We start from the raw sequence: 19,770 nt of genomic DNA, 5'->3' as shown, positions 1-19,770 counted from the left end.
CTTTCTATTATATCGGACACAATGTTTCTGGTTAGAGACATTTCCAGATTTACCACCATAATATAACCGGTGCTATTTTCAGGCGGTCTTCGATACATGACAAGCCAAGTTTTTCATGAAGAATAAACGAGACAAACGACTTGGGCACCTTTAGAATCCTCCCCAAATAGGCGTGTTCCACCGTAGCTAACATCAGCACATCTGTACTGCCCCAGATTCCTGTGCCATAAGATGCCAGTCTGATTGCCTTGGCTTGATAGGCTTTAATTAATGACTGCACGTGGATACTTTGGTTGCAGATAGAAAACGAAAGGGCGGCATTACCCTCTTGCACAGAGTAATTGTAGCCACTTGATTCGACCAATTAATTTTATTTTTACTATAGAAACGCCCAATAGTCATAACTCTGGACCCATTGGAGCCCTTCCCTTTTGTACAAAACTGGTCTAAGTGACGCTTTCTTAGGCCCCATATCCATGATCTTGGACTTTCTTTTCTTAATGAACAAGCCCCGGAAGTACATAAGATAATCACATTTGAGAGCACCTTTGGGGTCTTGGCTAGTAGGCCTGTGTTGTATAATAGTTGTAAGGATGACAGGAGGCGTCTTAGTGATAGTGATGTCCTTTATTCAGCATACAACATCAATCATATATAGATGTATAGGTGGTAAATCCACTTGGGCAGCTTGCCTCTAAAGTAAGGGGTTGCAGCTGGGAGGCTGTATTGTCTTCTGTTAGGCCTAAGGCCTAATTCTCAGAGGAGCTGGGAGGGCACGTCTTCCCGCATCCTCTGCTGCTCCCGTAATGCACGCCGAGCGCGCGGGGGCGGCCCTAGTGGCCGCGGCCGAGATCTCGCGAGAGTTGCGGCTCTCGCGATATCTCTACACACCTCCCCCTGATAATGCAAAGGCAGTTCATTGCAATACATAGTCATTGTATCTCACCGGTCTTCTGTGTTCTCTTCTTGGCCGGTCACTTTTCTCGCTGTGGGCATCCTGATGTTCCAGTTCTCGTTCTGCTGTGGGTGCATCCGGTTCCATCTCTGTTTCCTCCCTTTCTCTGTCATCATTCTCTGGCTCACGTTCTTCTTCTCTCTCGCAGTCCATTCCTCCTTCCGCTTCTGATCTCTCCGGGGTCCTTGCTCTCTCTTGTCTCTTCTGGAATAGGGCTACTCTTTCCAGGTTCCAAGTGCGCCCTTCTTCGGTGCGGACGTGGTTGGTTCCTCTGTGGATCACTTTTATGGGTCTGCTGAACCGAGAGCCCGTGATTTGATCTTTTGTCGGTAGTCGTATTTTGATCCAATCTCCCTCTTTAACGTCTGGCGCTTGTTTAGTCCTTCTTCTGTCACTCCATGTTTTCATGCGTGTTTTGCTGTTTTCAATTCTCCACACCACCTCTGACATGTCTACTTCTTCATCTTCTCTTACTTTGGTCAACCATGGTGGTATAAGCGTTGAAGCTGCTCTCCTCCCTCTTAACATTCGAAACGGGGATACTTGAGTGATCCCGTTGGGAGTAAGTCTGTGGGCCGCTATGGCCTCTTTGGTTGTTTTGAGCGGGTCCATTCCGGAAGCGGTTGCTAGCTGGATAGCACCTTTTATAAACCTGTTGGCTCTCTCTACCAGTCCATTGGCTTGGGGATGATAAAAAGCTGCTTTCTTCCGGTGTATGTTGTGCTTCCTCAGGAATTGTTCCATGTCCCTTGAAATTAGTTGTACCCCATTGTCCGTTACTACTTCGTTGGGGAGTCCTTCCCTTTGAAAAATTTCAGTGAGGACTTCGATTACTGTCGCGGTGGTGATGTTTGGGACAAACTCAGCCTCAACCCACTTTGATAAGTAGTCCACTAGTACTATGCCATAGCGATGTTCGGGCGCCATCGCCTCCAAGGGTCCTATAAAGTCTATACCTACTTTTGACCACACCGCTTCTGGTACTTCTGTGGGAATCAGAGGCGCCTGTCTGACCTTTAAGCGCTTGTCGCTGTTGAGGCATTCATGACATCTCTCTATCATGGTGCGAATCTCTTGATCCATGGACGGCCACCAGTAGGCCTCTCTCACTCTGCGACGGGTCATAGTGTTCCCTAGGTGGCCCGCATGGGCTCTGCAGAGAATGGTCCTTCTCATACTTACGGGTGGGATTATCTGGTCCGTTTTCAATATTATTCCATCTGTTTCTGATATCTCATCTGCCACCTTCCAATAGGGCCTCATGCCTTCTGGCATCGCTTTTTCATTCGGCCACCCTTCCCTGATCCACTCTCGTATTCTCGCCATGGTTGGGTCCTTTCCGTCTTCTTCCAACCAATGCTTCTCACTGAGTTCCAAGTAGTCTGGTGCTTTGAGATCTGTGATGATGCCACGATGCATTCCTCTTGTAGAAACGTGGTGGCCTTGTCTTTACCCTCTGGCAATCTTGACATGCAGTCTGCCTGCGAATTCTTCCATCCTGAGATGTGCTGTACTTCAAACGTGTACTCCTGCAGTTTGGCTGCTATGCGTGCCAATCTGGGTGTTGACACTTTAGTGCCTCCTGGGCTGAGTATGTGGATGAGGGGTTTATGGTCGGTTACCAACCTAAATTTTGTGCCCCACACATATGTTCTGAAATGTTCTACCGCCCATGCACACGCTAACATTTCCTTTTCTATGGTGGAGTAGTTCTGTTCGGCCGAGGATAAGGCTTTCGAGGCAAAGGCTACCACATGTTCCGTGTCACCTTTCTTCTGCGTTAGGACAGCTCCTAATCCGTACGCACTGGCGTCTGTGGTGATGACTGTACCCCATTCGGGGTTAAATGGTTGAAGACACAGCGCTTCCATTATGTGGCGTTTTATGCTTTCTACCGCTTTCTTTTGGGGTTCTTGCCACAAGTACTCCGACCCCTTTTTGAGGAGTTCGCGGAGGGGTGCTGAGGTTTTCGAGAACTTGGGGATAAATTTTGCGTAGTACTCCACCGGTCCAAGGAATGACCTTACTTCATCTTTGCTGGTGGGTTCCGGTACTTTAATTATGGCTTGCATTAAATTTTGTTTGGGACTTATCCCTTGCTCAGATATTTTGTACCCTAAGTACTCAACTTCTTTCGCCTTGAATACGCATTTCTCGTAGCGTAACCTCACCCCCGCTTCTTGCAGCTTGGTTAGGACTGTTCTCAATGTGGCATCGTGTGTCTGTTCGTCCCTTGCATAGACAAGGATGTCATCCTGAAAATATGCCACATTTTTGACCTTCCGTAGTAGGACATCCATCATTTGTTGAAAAGCCGATGCAGCAGAAGATAAGCCGAATGGCATCTTGGTGAACTGATAGGTGCCAAACGGAGTGATGAATGCTCTGAGGGGCTTGGATTCCTTGTGCAATTGTATTTGGTGGTACGCGTTTCTCATATCCAGTTTTGAGAATATTTTGGCTTCTTTCATCATAAGAATCAGTTCATTTATGCTCGGTAGCGGGTAACTGTCCGTAATGACTTCCAAGTTTAAACTGCGAAGGTCAATGCAAACCCTTAGCTCTTGTGAGTTGGGTTTCTTTATGAGCACGACTGGGCTCAGCCACTCCGAAGCTTGAATTTCTTCAATGACGCCATCCATCCTCATTTTGTCCAATTGACTCCTGAGTGTGTCTCTCGCGGTTGCTGGTACTGGTCTCACGCGATGTTTGACTGGGACCGCATTCCTTTTAAGCATTATTTTGTGGACGAAGCCTTTGATATGCCCCGGCTCCTCCGAGAAGAGTTTAGGATAATCACTTTTGACTATTGGTACGCTCCTCCCGCAGACAGAGAGTACTTTATCTTCTGTGCTGGGATCCAGTTTGATTTTCAATTTATCTTGGTCGTCCCATCCTAATACTGCTGGACCCTCTTGGCTGAAATATACTCTGGTGGTGGTTTCTCTTCCTTTAAACTCCACCTTCCCATTGATATAGCCCAGTAGGTCAACTGACGCCCCTCCAAAAACCGTGGGTTTGTGCAGGGTGGTGAGCACTCGAACCTTTTCCGTCCCCAACATTTCTTTGTATGTGCGTAGGGGTATTATGGTGAGGTCAGAACCTGAGTCTGCCATGAATTTTGTTTCCATCCCGTCGATTTTGATTATGCAATGGGGTTTTTCTCTCCTGGCCCGTGTGCTGTTCACCATGATGACTGTGGGTCTCCCTTCATCTTCGGAGGACGACTCTCTTTCCGTGTTGCGACCCATGTTGACATTTGTGACTTTCTTGTTTCTCCACCGACACACAATCGAGAAATGGCCAATACGTTTGCAGATAGAGCACTCTTTATCTCTGGCTGGGCACTCCCTGTCAAACGCCAAATGTTTCGTGCTTGTACACCTGTGGCATTTCAGTGGTTCTTTCGCGATCCATTTTTCTTCTTTCGTGTTCGATACTTGTCTCTCTTTCTTCGGGCGAAACGCCACTGCTTGTATTTCAGTGGAACTATGGCTTCCCGTGAGTTCTTTTCGTCTCCCAGCTGTTTCTTCGACTGCTCTGGCAATCTCCATTGCTTTCTCTAGCAGCAGTTCCTTCTCCATAATGAATTTATCTTGCACTTTGCTGCTGTTGGTGTGAACTACCAGCATGTTGCAGATGAGACTCTCGGCATTGTTGCCAAAGTTGCACAGCGCTGCCAATTCCTGCAGCTTTGTAACGTAGTCGTCAACATGTTCCGAGGCTTCTTGTCTGCGGCTATAGAAATGTATTCTGTGCAGAACCGTGTTCTCTTTACTGGCAAACCTTTTTACGATTCTTCTTACCGCTTCCTTGAAGACGTCATCGTTGTCACCAACCACCGGGCCCGGGGTGAGACTTTCAAACACCCTCTGTCCTTCTACCCCTAGGGTGTTAAGTAACATTGCCCTGTGCCGTGCCGCCGAGAATCCTGCACCGCCCACAGCCTCTACGTATGTCGTAAATAAGGGTTGCCATTGCGGCCACGGGATGGCAAGTTTACCTGGAGTTTGTAGGAAGGGCGGAGGTGGTGCTGCGCCTTGCATGGTTCACGTGGGTTGTAGTGGTGATCCTCGTCGCCAATTTATGTTGTATAATAGTTGTAAGGATGACAGGAGGCGTCTTAGTGACAGTGATGTCCTTTATTCAGCATACGAAATCAATCATCATATATAGATGTATAGGTGGTAAATCCACTTGGGCAGCTTGCCTCTAAAGTAGGGGTTGCAGCTGGGAGGCTGTATTGTCTTCTGTTAGGCCTAAGGCCTAATTCTCGGAGGAGCTGGGAGGGCACGTCTTCCCGCGTCCTCTGCTGCTCCCGTAATGCGCGCCGAGCGCGCGGGGGCGGCCCTAGTGGCCGCAGCCGAGATCTCGCGAGAGTTGCGGCTCTCGCGATATCTCTACAGCCTGCTTTATTTGCGTCTAACAGTACAGGACATGGATGACTACCCAGTGTAGGGGCATCTATACTATTTTTAAATTCATTCTCGTCCAAATTGTTGATATAAACATTAAAGAGTAAAGGGGCAAGTACGTGCATTACTCCCATCTAGGGAATTCTCCTGAAGGGAAAATGTGGATCTGGACTTTTAAATATGAGTATAAAACTTTCAACAAAGACCTTGGAAAGTTATGGCTGTGTACTAGAGCCCGCAATAAATTCCCTTTCACACAGTCAAAAACACTTGAGGGGGTCCATAAGTGCTGCGTATGTCAGTGACCCACATGCAGCATTGTACTTAGAGATCCTTAATATTAAATTCAAAATCTGCTCTTGTGCTCCTATACCCTTTTTGAAACCGAATTGGATTCCCGACAGGAGGTAGGACATACAAAGTCCAAATCAGAAGTCTGTTGTACATTACACCCAACAGGTTTACCTGCTGCATCCAGCAGTGGAATAGGTCTACAGTATGCTGGCTCAGCGGTGGTCGCCTTTTTAAAAATTAGTACTTTAATCACCAGTTTCCAGGACTGAGGGCTTGTAAATGATTTCTGAGAGTTATTCTAGCCACTTGCTTGGATACTAGGGGTCTCCATGGGCTTGTGCCAGAAAACAGGAATTGTGGTGGAAAACCCTGAAAAGGTGAGCCTGTTAGGGAGCCGGGTTAAGCAGCAGTTTTTACTGTGTGTCCGGAGTGCTCTGCTGCATTGATAGGATCTTAGACCTTTGTTCTCAGTGCTGCTAGGACAGTCTGCTTTACTTGCCGGTTGACTGTACTGCTTGACCTACAAAGGTACCTCAAGTCATGCGTAACTTCGCTGACAGTATCCTTCATGTAAACAAAAATAGGCACAGAAATATATAAATAAGATCGCTGCACAATGTTACTCAAATTTTGCTGTGCTCACCATATTGTGTGACTGTTGCTTTATAGTTGTCCTTCCTGTAACCTGGTCCCCTAAGACCTCACCTATTCTTTTATCAACATGGTTCAAACCCTCTTCAAGGCGGTATCAGAGTGAAAGGGTGGCAGTATGGCAGAGAGCAATCAGGGGGACGTGGAGGAGTTGCCTGGTGTTCCTGACTGAAGAAGTGTTGCTGGAATGTGAATGCAGATTTCATTTACACCTCTCACCCATCGTGGCACTATTAATCCAGCCATACATCTGAAGACATAAGAAAGAATCATCTCCATTCTGGTCCTCGAGACCTTCCACACACCAGGCTCTCAGGATAGCCAGGGCCATCTTAAGCTTTTTCGAGGCCCTGGGCATGGACATCTTTGGGGGCCCCTCAATCAAACCAAAGGAATTAAGTGATAAAGTATGTCTGGTGGCACACCCTCCCCCCCTCACCGTGAGCAAAACCCATAGGTACACATGCTGCCTCGCAGCATTCAAAATAAGCATGTTTATTCCCTTTAAATCCCCTTACCCTCTTCATTCTTGCTCTGATCAGATTGATAAACAAGTAGCATTTGAAGGCCAACATTAGCAATCTAGGAAGAGGTTAATTCTCTTCTAGTATAGAAACAGGATATTTTTTTATCAATATCATCCAGGAAGGTATGCAGCCTGTACTATTGTACTATTAATGCAGGACTGTATGTAAAAGGTACATGTAACCCAGAATAGGCAGATAGCACACATTAGCTGACTCAGAGAATGCAAAAGTGCTCAAGCATGGATAGAATAGACCAATTGTAAGGATGGAGAAAGCTACACATACCATAGCATGGATAGTGGAGGCAGATTAGAAGCTACCAGGAAGGTGCCTCTATCCAGACAGACGGAGATTAGAAATGGGACATGGTTTTCAAATAGCGTTGCCATTAGAGATCAGGGGAACAAGTGCCTGTGGTGTGCAGCATATCAATGGTCACTGTTATAGTGGAAGCAACCCTGTAGCCAGTGAAACCGTGATGGAGGCTTTTATGAAGATCATACCCTGAGAAGGAAATCACACTGAGGGGCTGACAATTTTGAAAGGTTTAGGGACTGGCAACACTGAGAGGTTAGGCAATGCAAGATTAAATGAGATGCCCAGGATCGCATATTACTTTACAGTGGTGAAGCTGGGATTTGTGCCAACTCTGCAATTTCTGCATTTGAACACTTTCTTTTCCAGCTCTTACCATGTACTAAAACAATCTAATTTTATAAAACTGAGTTAGAAAGTATATAAATAACATTTCCAAACCTGACAATTTTAAAACCAAAATATCACAGAAGGGTGTTACGCAAAAATTTGACTAATTCTAGCTACATTCTCTCCTTCAACAAGGGAAGTAAGTAAGTACCAGCATACCAATCGATGTTATATAACAGATTTTATTTTGGTATGTCTTTTGTACTTGTAAGCTTTAAATACTTCCAAAACAATGGCTTGTGAAATTGTCATTCATAAACGTACAGAAAAACCTTTGACTTTTATAGAAAAAGCAAAAAAGCAAAAAGTTGTTTGTGTCAAACGAACAGACCTTAAAATATGCTTGCCCAATGCCTACAACATCTGGTCTGCTATTTCCTGTCTACCACCCCTTCCACTCAAATGGCCTGCACTAGAAGAAAGATCAAGTAATGAGCTAAACGATACCACCAGCATGCAAGAAGGCAAACCTCACAGAAGACAGCACAGTAATGCAAGAGATATATGATCTGACCAGGATGACTGTATCATCTGCTGGCAAAGCCTGGATACAAGCATGAACACTTTGGTCCCATATTCTTTGTTTCACCTTTTGGGCTAATAGTTTATGCTTATCTTTGGAGGGGTTGCCTAGGTTTTAGAACGCCCCATCTGAACAAACCAGTTTCTAGACCATTACAATACAAATGACACGTTAGTTTTTATAGCAACCACTATCTGGTGCAGAAGCATTGCTGATAATAGCACTTCTTACGTTGCAAAACCAAGTACATATGCAGGTAGGTTTATAAACTTCAGAAATAGGAAAGGGTCAGCCAGACTTGCTGGAATGTGCTCTTCTAATCTTTCATATGAACACACATCTCTGCAATGCGTGCTTAACACACTGAGTTAACGTCTGAACCATTGTGGCACTCAATTTATCAATATGGATTTCAACTTTGGCTATTGAACATGAACAACATAATTCCCACAAGAAGGAAAGAATGCTACAGAAGTTGTGCCGTATGAAACACACAAACTTTGTATTCCACAGTGAACATAGAAAGCATTTCATGATTAATTGATCGAGGCAGAATGTACTTGTCAAAGCAGACAGACAATAGGTTTAGCGCCGCAGCACATGCCATAAAATCTCATGGCATGTGCTATTCAAGTATGGTGAACAATGGAATCTTACTTTAGATCAGGCAGCCTTGTGGGGGCCCCCTCCAAGGTGGGGGCCCTGGGGCAAGTTCCCGTATTGCCCTCCCACAAAGACGTCTCTAAGGATAGCCACTAGCTGTGTAAGTAACTCCCATGTATGTTACCAGTCTTCAAATCTGTTGAGTGGTTATGCTGACACAAACTGTGTACCCTAGGGAAACGGATGGGTGTATGATTTATGGGAGCTATTCAAAGTAGTTGACACAATAGGATTATAAAAAAGATTATAACGTTAGGGAAAACAGAAAAGGTTTGTCTAGGGAGGCAGGAAAAAAATCTACAAAAAAACAAAAAAACAAAAAAAGCAGTGTCTTGTCAGGGCCACAGTAGCAGCCAAGCAAGGTTCTATCTTGCTCCAACTCACCCGTTGTCAGATGTAAAGAACACAAGGGTGTTGTTCTCCACGCGCAGCTGCTGTAGAGCATGTATCAGCTTGCCCACTGAGCCATCAAACTCCATCAAGGCATCTCCATAGGGTCCTCGGAGAGACTTTCCAGCATATTGTTCACCCGCATACTGAGGGTATTGAGTGTGCTGGGGTGAGAAGGTAAATGCAGAAGGTGAGTCACAGCAGCAAATTTAGAAAAGCGAGGTGCTAATTAACAACACACTTAATGTGATCAACGCATGAAAAAACAATTGTGCCGAGTGGCTGTCGGGGGACAAAGGGATAAATAAATCTCTACAAAGGAACTGAGGTAATGCTCTGAGGGGAAGAGAATTAAAAGGGGAGTATAGAAAATTAGAAAAAAGGAGATGGAACAAGAGATAGGCTATGGAGGAAGAAAGAATTAATAAAGGGTGATGAGAGAAAAATGAGGCAAGACAGAGGAGGAGTGAGTGGAGAGGTAGACACCGAAAGGGAGGGGAAGAAAGAAAAAGAGAGATTAACAAAGCATAGACAGAAAAGTGGGTGGGGGAACAAAAGAACGAAGGAGCGACGTGTGGCCGAAAGGAAGGGAGCAGAGAGGCAGAAACCAAAGTTTCAAGTGAAGAGTGAAATGGAGAGCTAGCTTGCAGTCCAAAGACAAGAGCCAGAGGTTGGTAGATGGAAGGGTCAGCGAGGCGGGAGAAGACCAACAGAAGAGCGGGGCTTGATATGGAGGGTGTATGGTCATTTAATCTAAAACCATTGCTTCTAATGCCATTCCATCGAAATGTTTCCATCTAAAAAATGTCCATCTAATGCATTTTTTTCTTTTTTCTTTTTTTTGGGGGAGTCCCCCTTTTTTGGGGGGGGGTCCCCCCCAGCCCCTGTTGTTTACACTTTAAAATGCACCTGAACAAAAATTAACCCTTTATCACGATGCGCAGACAAATCACACAACTGACATCATTGAAAAGGGGAAGGTTAGGAATATAGGACTGCTTGTGAAGCGTCTATTCAAGGTTTGAGCCATCAATATTAATCTGACAGTATGACTGAGGCATCCTAGTCCATTATATTGCCATGTATCACACCTACAGGCAGGAAGACAATCTCCAAGCCCAGTTATGTAATATGCCAAGATTGCATCTCAAAAAGTGTAAAGTGGTAGAAAGATGGGGTAGAGAGCTATACTGGCCCAGAATTGGCACACTTGCATCGAGTAGACCTGTCAGAGCATCAAGTGCTTATAAAACAGGATAAGCCAACCAGAAAATAGGGCCCATCTCTGAAAAGGCCAGTATGAACAGGCAGAGTTAGGTGCATGCCAGTTCAGTCTGACATTTCACCAATTCTTTCTAGTCATTATCAGACTTTCAGAGACAAAGGTCCAAAGGGCAACTGCACACAGTTAAGTCCATTTCTGGAAGCTTTAATCAAGCTTTTGACTTACATGGGAGGCAAGGTAGAGGAAGAAGGGCTTTTTGCTCTTTACAGCATCAGCAATGAAAGATTGTGCAAAGTCATTGTACATTTGCTCGAGTTGGGTGAAGTCAACCGGCTGCTGGATGATCTGCTCATTCCACAGCACCGGGAGGAGCACCTGATCTTGTTCACAACCTCCAAAACACGTGGTATTAGGTGGGAAACAGGTCAGATTCTGGCAAGGACCCTGAAGAAACAACAAAAACACAAAAATAAATTAGCCCACAAAGATAATCTGGTAATGATACTACCAAGCAATGGTGATGCCCCATTTACTGTTGCAGTGGCATGGCTGGGACCGTGGCTGGGTAGTGGGAAGGAGCTACTCTTTAAAGGGGGTGAGAGTTCAGATGTGTGGAAGGGCTGGATGATGAAGAAAACAAAGACAATATCAAAGGGTATGGCTGGGCAGACCAGTGGATAAGGCAACTTTTGTGGCATTTTAAGACAGGGGAGTCCTTGGAAACGTGAAGATGTGCACAGTGGCTGGACGATGATAGAGAGCGTGTTTGACAGGTCACCTGCCATGTGGGGATAGTGAAAACTGGCAGGGATGAACTACTATGATACCCAAAACAAAGAACATGTTTTTTGTCCACAGTACTTTGGTACAAAATATTAAAGACAAGTATTCAATATAGATTTTGTGACTACCAAGAATCTCACCCAAAGTCCATATAGCTTACTCTCTAAACCTTTGTCTTTTGTGAGAACATGTTCATGAGCATCTTCTGAGGTCATCAAGTCTGTGAATTCCTTTAATATGCCTGAGTCTTTCCCTTTCCAATGCCTGAATGCTATCCGTCTTGCATCTGCCAGAGACCAGCCCCACTTTGCTGCAACACCCGGAAGATGATCAGGTGATCTGTCTAGTAGAAGCAATGCAAGTTTACGGGGGTGACGTGAAAAAACTCAATGACTTGACTTCAGAACATAATTGAGGCTGGTCCCATAAAAGCAGAAGATGACACTCAAACATACACATAACATGACTTCTTATATAAATTTACCAAACCCACATGTGCACCCTTCCTCTGGGCCTTAGCTTATATAGGATTTCTAAGGAATTTACAACTCAATGCATTTATTTATTGGACATTTGTATGGCACCTATACACAAGTGTTTCAAGGCGCCACAAGACAAAAAAGGTGGTGGTTTGGGGGGGATAATGGAGAAACAGCAATAAATAGTACTACTAGGCCTTGTGACATTCGGACCGTGCAGGTGCAGAGACAATAAGTGAAGGGGGAAGGTTGGGGAGGGGTGGAAGGACATGGCGTAAGCCTAGAAAGAGGAAATGCGGTAGGGGAGAAGTGCAGGATGGATGGGACTCCAGGGGAAGTGCAAGAGCTAAGGGGCAAGTGCTGAGGGGAGCCAGGGAGGGGAAGTGCCAGGGGAAGCAGGTGGTACAGGTGACGACTGGAGGATGGCCTGGCCCCTGTAGGGCACATATGAGACCAGGCGCCAGTCGAAGCACTAAGGGGTCATTATCAAGGGAGGTGGAGAGGGAAGGAGGAGGAGAAATTGTGAATCTTGAGAAGTTTCCGGAACTTAAGGTGATCCGGCTCAAGTCTGAGGTGGGCAGGAAGGCCATTCCAGAGGGAGGACCCTGACAAAGAAAGAGATCTACCCCCCACTCTCTGATTGGAGCAACGTCTGATCTGCAGAGAGCAGAGAGTTGGAGCTAGAGGACCGAAGAACTCTAGTATGGAGGTGTTTAGGGAGGGAAAGTAGGGAGGTATTTAGGGAGGGAAAATTGGATGTAGCGGGGTCCCAGTACCCAAAAAGCCTTGTGGGTGATGCAGAGGGTCTTGTATTTGATACTTGCAGCCACTGGGAGCCCGCTATTGGGTAATCCACAGACAGATGAATTGTGTACAAATACAACATGCTGGGCTTTGAAAGCCCTGCAGACGGCAGGTATTTTCCCTAATTGAATTGTATTGATTTGGGATTACGAATATCTAACATTTTTCAGACAATTTAAGAACTGTAAATATTTCGAAAAAGCCATTGGCTGCTGGTGAATTCTGGCCATTGGGGCGCATGCAGCATTCATGTTCACGTTACACCAGTCCTTTTCACCCAAGTACTTGAATGTGCTTGTTAACACTGAGCATGTAGTCTTACAAATTCTATCTAGGCCTGTTTATCACAACATTGATGGCCATTACTATTTATAATTGTTTTTAAAGTGTATGCCTTCTCATGGTTTTATCATGCATACGCCTACTAGTACTAACACAAAAAGCAGCAAAAAATCAATTAAAAAATAAGTTGTACAAGAGAACCAAAACACCAGTTGCACTGGGCTGCTGGGCTCCCACTGCTAAAGAATTGGACAGATACTCAGCACATGGAAAAAAATGGACCATCGCCCTGATAACCATATTTTCACACAAGAACAAACACCTATTAATGGCAGGTACAGACGGGGAAAACACATACCCATCCTGTTTCCATAATAAAAATGTACAACAATAGTTTTTATGTTTAAAGGCATACATGTCAGCCAGTCAGGTTTAACGGTCCCCTAACTATCCTCATCAAAATGATCCAAAATCTTCCATCCCCCATGCAAACACCTGTCTTCCACTCTGACACTGAGGCCCAAAAACCAAACTATTGCAAGGTGCAGAGGCAGGGACCTCAAATCAAACCAACAGTACCCTGCCCTTTCAAAGGGCCCATCCATCTTGGAGGGACCAGCAATCCGTTTATCTTAGTTTATTTCGTTTTTGAGACAAGAAAAATAAAGAAACACATGGGTGCCATCCCACACACAACCCTCATAACCAGCCTATTAACCAGCCTAACACAAACCCCTAAAACCAAGAACGCTACCAAGGCTCAGAAAGAGCCCAACTCCTTCCTGGGCACCTTTAATGACAGGTCAGTTATGAAAAACTCAGTCAATATTCACTTCTTAATGGAGACTCCCAAACCAAACTACTAGCCATTCCTGAAACATGCTTCATGGGTACCTTTACCACTACTCTTAACCCACAACTACAAGACCACTTATCCCCAATCAAGCCAATCTGGAGGTTGTATACCTCTTCTCTACCCATACAGAATGTTTCCATTGTCGCTATTACACAAAATGAATCTCTTCAAGCATTAACCTGCACATGTGTTATTACCATAACATCTATAATGTGCAGAGTGGCCTTCTCCCAGATTTGATCAGGCCTCAGTTTGGCTGAATCTAAACATTTTCAGATTCAAGGAGGCACATACCTGTCTTGACTTCTCTTCCAAAAACAGGCTAAACAGTTCAAGAGCACTATTAATAATCTGATCTTCTCCTCCTGGTTTAAGGGAACCGCTAAAGAAAAGGCATTAACTTGATGTCATCCTGTCAACTAACCCTCTAGAAATAGCATCTTATATAATAGTTGCAGGAAGAGATCACCAACTGATCCTCAAAAAGTGGTACGCTCCCAATAAGATAATACAAGTTCCCTTACAACCTACCATTACCTCCTTCAGACCCCTGAAGACAATAAAGCTAGCTTTCCAACAAACCCTTTCCTCTGCAGATATTTCTGATACTTGTCAAAATCCAAATACCCTAGCGGACACTCCAATCACCCAATCATGAGACATACTAGCACCAGCTGTCTAGAAATACCTAAATCCCAAAAGAAAATGACAATTGGTGTGATGGCAAGCCCAAACCCCTGCGAAGAATCTTACAAAACCTAGAATGCAAGTAGAGGCAATCCCTCACAGGGAGCTTCCACATCATCATAGAAATAAGTATTTAAATTCTTCAAAGAATTGAATGCAACACTTCAAATATCGACTTCACATCCTCACAGACCTTGGCACCAGGTTGTCCCATGCTTTGACCAATATTCAGCACAATTTCACTAGAGAAAGGTCACTTCATTTCCCCACAGTCAGAGAAGATTACTTTAGCCTCCAACCCCATCTTTCCCAACGGCATCTACTTGCTTGATAAGGGATTGAAGGTCTCGTGGGAGACATCTACCCTTGTCCCACAAACTTTATCAAGTCCAACAACACTTAGCACATACCATCTTCCTCACCTGCAACTAATCCTTCAGGACAGGCATGGAGGATGCCTCAGCAATCATTCAAAAACACCCTCTCTTGATGGAACCAACTATATCAAAGTGACAATATGGTTACATTACTCTAATAACAACCTTTGGAAAATGCAGAGTATTCTTTTTTAGTGACGTTATGGTTGCAGTACAAAATAGAAAAACCAGTGATATTCTGCAGTTATGGTAAGCTATGCAACCATAACTCAATCCCCACCCTAGACTGCTCAAACCAACACCCCCGACATCACTAATTTTCTAGCCCTATACCACCCCATTCTCACTTCCCCAGAAGTTGTCTCCATTGTAAGTCAAGTGTACTAGTGTATTTTATTTTATTTTTATTTTTACAATAATCATGGCATACGGTTGCAGTTCATGAATCCACCATGGCGTCAGTTTCAAAATATTTTAAGCACATCACATTTCTTGGTTGACTAACCAGCACCCTTGTACGATGCCCATGGTTATCACACTGCTCTCCAATTGGTCCAGAGACATCCGCAGACACCGAATCAGAAAGCAAGTCTGCCGACAGAAGCGAGTTATAACTAATTCCTTGTACCTACTTTTTGGACATTTGGAAAAAATATCTGCCGGATGGATTGATCCTGAATTTGCAAAAGCACCCTTTCGAGACCAGGCTGCCGCTCCTCTCACTTTTTTATTATTATTAATTTTTATTATGAAACCTAGTTTGGGTACAATCTAGCACAGGACAGGTCAGAGCAAAACATTGGTAGCAAGAATTTAACAAGTCATCAAATAAACAATATCATTTTCACAATAAAATATACAGATCAGGGTGTGCACAATATAGCGGGAATCCAGATAACACCAGGGCTGATTAAAACGTATGCAACATTTGCGTTCAGTAGGCCACCACAGTGGTAGCATTTAAAAGAGTGGGTATGTGCATATTAAATTGCTATTCACAACCGGAGAAGGGCGCTCAGCCAATTAGGCGGCTGGAACAGCAGGCGAGAATACACAATCCGCACCCACTGTCTTAGCCACCTGAGTTTCTTTCCCGGCGGTGCTTGTTTTTTCCTTTTTTTCATTGTGGGGAGGCAATAGGGAGTCTCTCTCTCCCTGTTGCCTCCTCACCCCCTCCACTTAACTCTGGGACAGGAGCATTGCACTCCGCTCCCAGAGCTCCTCACGTCTGGCCACCATAGACATGGAAAAGGGACTTAGTCCCTTTTCCATATGGTCGCCATCTTTTTTTTTTCATCGAGAGATCGGCTGCGCTAGCCGCGCAGATCTCGCGATGAGAAATTATGAAAGCCATATGAACACTGGGCAAACCCGGGGTGCGAATGCCTTTCATGGCCTGCTAGTAGGGCGGTCATGGCCTTTAACTGCCCACAGCCTGAGCTGAGACAATCTCTTTGCTCGGGCCTGCCTTAGCTCCTGGCAGGCCATGAAAGCCATATTCTTGAGGAAATGCAAGATTTCCGACTGGGGAGCTATTTAGACTAAATCAACTGACTAAAGAATATCCTTAGAGGTGTCCTTAAAACATCTTCCATAAAATGCTGAAATAGGTCTAGTGTAAAAGCTGCTATAGATGCCATTAGTTTTCAATTCTGTGGATTAAAGCAGGACAGGACTAGCGGTCCAAAGGAAAACCTCACCCATCACTTTTTAACGAGTAGAGTGAACCTGTGGGAATACTGGTTGAAAATGTGGGTGGAATTTAGGCAATCCTTGCTTATGACATATTTAGAAAGGCAGCATTGTGCTAGACGCATGATCTCGGATAGAAAACGAAGACAGGAAGGTGGAAACTACATCTTCAATATTAATACCACCATAAGTGGCAAAGTAACAAACCAGAAATACATATGGCAATTAGATTAAGGAGAGGTTGCAATAGCTGCACCTGAGAACATATATTACCAACCAAAAGTTCTTCAATGATATTCGAGAGTGTGGGGGAGGGAAAAGGAGGGCAGGGGATGTTGGACTTGAAATCTTCTAGAGATGGCTAATAAGGAGTAAGAATATAGTGGAAAGTTGTAAAATATAACCTACCAAGCCAACCAAGAGACCACAAATGGCCCATCTTTAAATATCCTGGGTGAGACGTAACTCAGATCAAAGCCTCCAAACTATCAAAGCACAAAACTATTAGACTGAAGGTTCGATCAGAGATGAATACACGTGTGGAAATGTACTACTAGTTGCCATTAAAAAGGCCGCAGTTGAAAACAGAGTGTGGTACTCCTGCCTCTTAACAAATCAGGAAGCAAAGGCAAACATTTCAGATCTTATACAAGAGCACCAGGAAATTAAAGTGCCTTGCAAAAACTGAGGATGATGCAGTGGCATTGCACGCCTTGCAGAGACCAATGTTTCAAGGGTTGTGCCTGCCACAGAGGGACCACAGAAATGTGGCTTTCACCGCTGATGTTCCAAGGTGTGCCTCAACCCTGTACAGGAAGTCATCTGATGACCATGCCAATTCAAAGCACTAGAGAATACCATAGGGTCTTAGCCTCAAGCTGGGTTTCTGAGATATATTTTGCAAGTGTGTTCATTGTAATTAGTCAACTTACCAGTAAAATGATCATTGACAGGTAAAGGGCCAGAGTGGGCAAAATGTTTAAGAGCATGAAAAAGAGGGTGCCCACAAGTCAACCACTCCAGCCTTGCAAATAATATAACTGGTGAGTATGCTAAATACTTCCATATTAACCTTATATCTACCGCAAACCTTTTCCTACAACTAGAGCAAAGGTTTTCATAACTTCTATGTGAACCATCGGTTACTTTAATTCATATCGTGCTACACTTTCTCGTCTGAGCAGCATTTCTCTCCTTTCAGATTACCTGGGCCACTCGACCACAGCTACCAATAGCTGAGCATGTGAAAGCTTGCAGGGAAACACACATCCCTATTGGCCTAGATGAGTGTATATCCTCACAAAATGAGCACAGGGCTAAGAAATCATCCTAACAACTAAGCATTCAAGTTGATCATCATTCAGATTGACAGTTTGCCTGCATCCTCTGCGCAGAGCGTAGAGCGTACACCCGCAGACTGCACAGTTTGATTCTGAATAGGGTTAGTGAGACAACGCGTCTGGGTAAAGATACCTAGCTTAATTTAGATGGCCTTGCTAGCCATGTGCAGCATACATGGATGGCCAAATTACTAGCAAAAGCAGTGTCAGTCTCCTCCTCACCTGACTATGAGCATACGGTACCCCGAGAAAGTGTTGGAATCCGTAGTGAGTAGGCAGAAAGGTTCCATTGGCACCATAACCAAGGTGCCACTTGCCCACCATGGCAATTGCATAACCTTGGCCTCCCAGAATCTCTGAAATGGTGATCTCACTGTGTGGAAGGCCTCCCCGGGATTCAGGTAAAAGGACATACGGATACATTCCGGAACGGGTCTGGTACCGGCCAGTCAGTAAGCCAGCCCTATGGAAGAGAGAGAGAGTATGCCCAGTCACTTCAATAAGTGGGAGAATAATGATCAAACAGGCAGGGAACAACACATAAAGATCAGTCATCCTAGCCAAACAGTGAAATCATGTGTGAAAGTACAGCAATTGATGATCGGGTACCTTTTGTGGTAGGGGTTAGCATTTGGCGGGTCAGTCAGAGGAAGGAGACCTTTCTCTTCGTCCCTGGTTCTGCATGGCACTTAACTAACAAATTGAAAACCCGACTCCCGCCTCAGCTATGGCTCTTCTCTTCTTATTGTTCTTCCTGCTTATCGACTCGCCCTCCTCTGCTCTATTTTCAACGCTGCTCTCTACACTATTTGCAGCCTTTCTCCTCGCACCTCTATCACTCCATCTCTCCAGGCTATCTTTCAAATGTTGGTTTCTCTTTCACTTATTTTGCATTGTATTCAAGAGCGCTCATGGGCTAGCCTCTCTTTAATTTCCTTCTACGCTCCATCACGTCCCTTTCAATTAGAATCGCAGTTCCTCCAGTATGCCCTGAACTCACCCTGTGCTCCATCTCACTTCCGCTCTCTCTCCTGGTCACTTAACAATGGAACTCTCTCCCTCTTGACATCAGATCGTCTCCCATTCTCCATCTCTGCCGTACTTGTCTCAAATCCTTCAGCCCTACTCCTGACCCTTGATCACTCCTCCTGTTCGACATTCTAATGTTCCTCGAACCTGTCTTTTGCTCGTCTCGACTTTTGTCATTCTTTTTTCTTGTTTCACATATTGTACTGTCACTCTATTGTGTCCAGCGCTTTGATGAAAGCGCTTAATAAATAAAAAGAAATCCAAATTCAAACCTTAGTGGCAGGACCCAAGTGATGTGTGAGGTAAGAGGGGCATATGCGAGATGGGAATTATTAGCCACCCCTGCTCCAGTCAGTAGAATGAAATTTCTTTAATGTGAAGATGCCATTCTGACAAAAAACTGTTACTTTTGTTAACCATAGGTGGAAATTGGGAGACAATGGCTGTGAGACTGGATTCAGTAACATACCCTCCTATGTCAAGCCTGATCATTTGACAAGAAGCTCTTGGTGAAGTAAAAGGGTTGGATGTGGGGTGGGAAGGTTTGACAGAGGGATTTGGGATGGGGGACCATGCACATACCTGGAAGGAGTACATAGAGCGCAGCTGCTGTAGAAATCAGTGAACCTCAGTCCTTCCGCTGCCAGCTTGTCCAGGTTTGGGGTAAGAGAGGAAGGGTGGCCATAGCATCCAATGTCTCCAAAGCCCATATCATCAGCATAAATCAACACAATATTTGGGGGTTTAGCAGCCGTGCAAAGCACAAGCAGACACAGGAGGAGGTGAAGGGACATCTCTAACCAGGTAGGTATATGTGGCATCTTCATCACTCTAATGTGCATAGGAATGTTACCACCATCAAGAGCGAATTCTGATATTTGGACTTGCAGTCTCTTCCTGGAAGGGAGGAAGTAAATGGAATGGATGGGAGGACTCCCAGCACTACAGTGTGTGCTACCAGTCCCACACAGTTACTGTGCTTGTAGTAGGGTCAACTGAATTACAACTTTTCCCCCGTTAAGGACGTTTACTCCTGCAGTGATGATTCGACAACCTAGCAGAGAGGGAGAGAACACAGGCATGGTGATGTTAA

General features: G+C 44.8%; 1 protein-coding gene across 1 annotated transcript in view; it reads right to left on the bottom strand.

Moving 5' to 3' along the window:
- Positions 1 to 19,471, bottom strand: part of LOC138514699 (arylsulfatase A-like) — a 186,460-nt gene extending 166,989 nt beyond the window's left edge. Inside the window, exons 1-4 of the mRNA XM_069630110.1 lie at positions 19,260 to 19,471; positions 17,871 to 18,111; positions 10,574 to 10,792; positions 9,118 to 9,287 (exon numbers count right to left, since the gene is read on the bottom strand). Of these exons, the coding sequence (XP_069486211.1) occupies positions 9,118 to 9,287; positions 10,574 to 10,792; positions 17,871 to 18,111; positions 19,260 to 19,471 (842 nt within the window). The remainder of the gene's footprint in view (positions 1 to 9,117; positions 9,288 to 10,573; positions 10,793 to 17,870; positions 18,112 to 19,259) is intronic.
- Positions 19,472 to 19,770: the final 299 nt, after the last annotated feature.

Source organism: Ambystoma mexicanum, chromosome 12 (genome assembly GCF_040938575.1).
Source record: "Ambystoma mexicanum isolate Mex_15411 chromosome 12, UKY_AmexF1_1, whole genome shotgun sequence".
Lineage (NCBI taxonomy): Eukaryota > Metazoa > Chordata > Amphibia > Caudata > Ambystomatidae > Ambystoma > Ambystoma mexicanum.
This window is presented reverse-complemented; position numbering and strand designations above follow the sequence as displayed.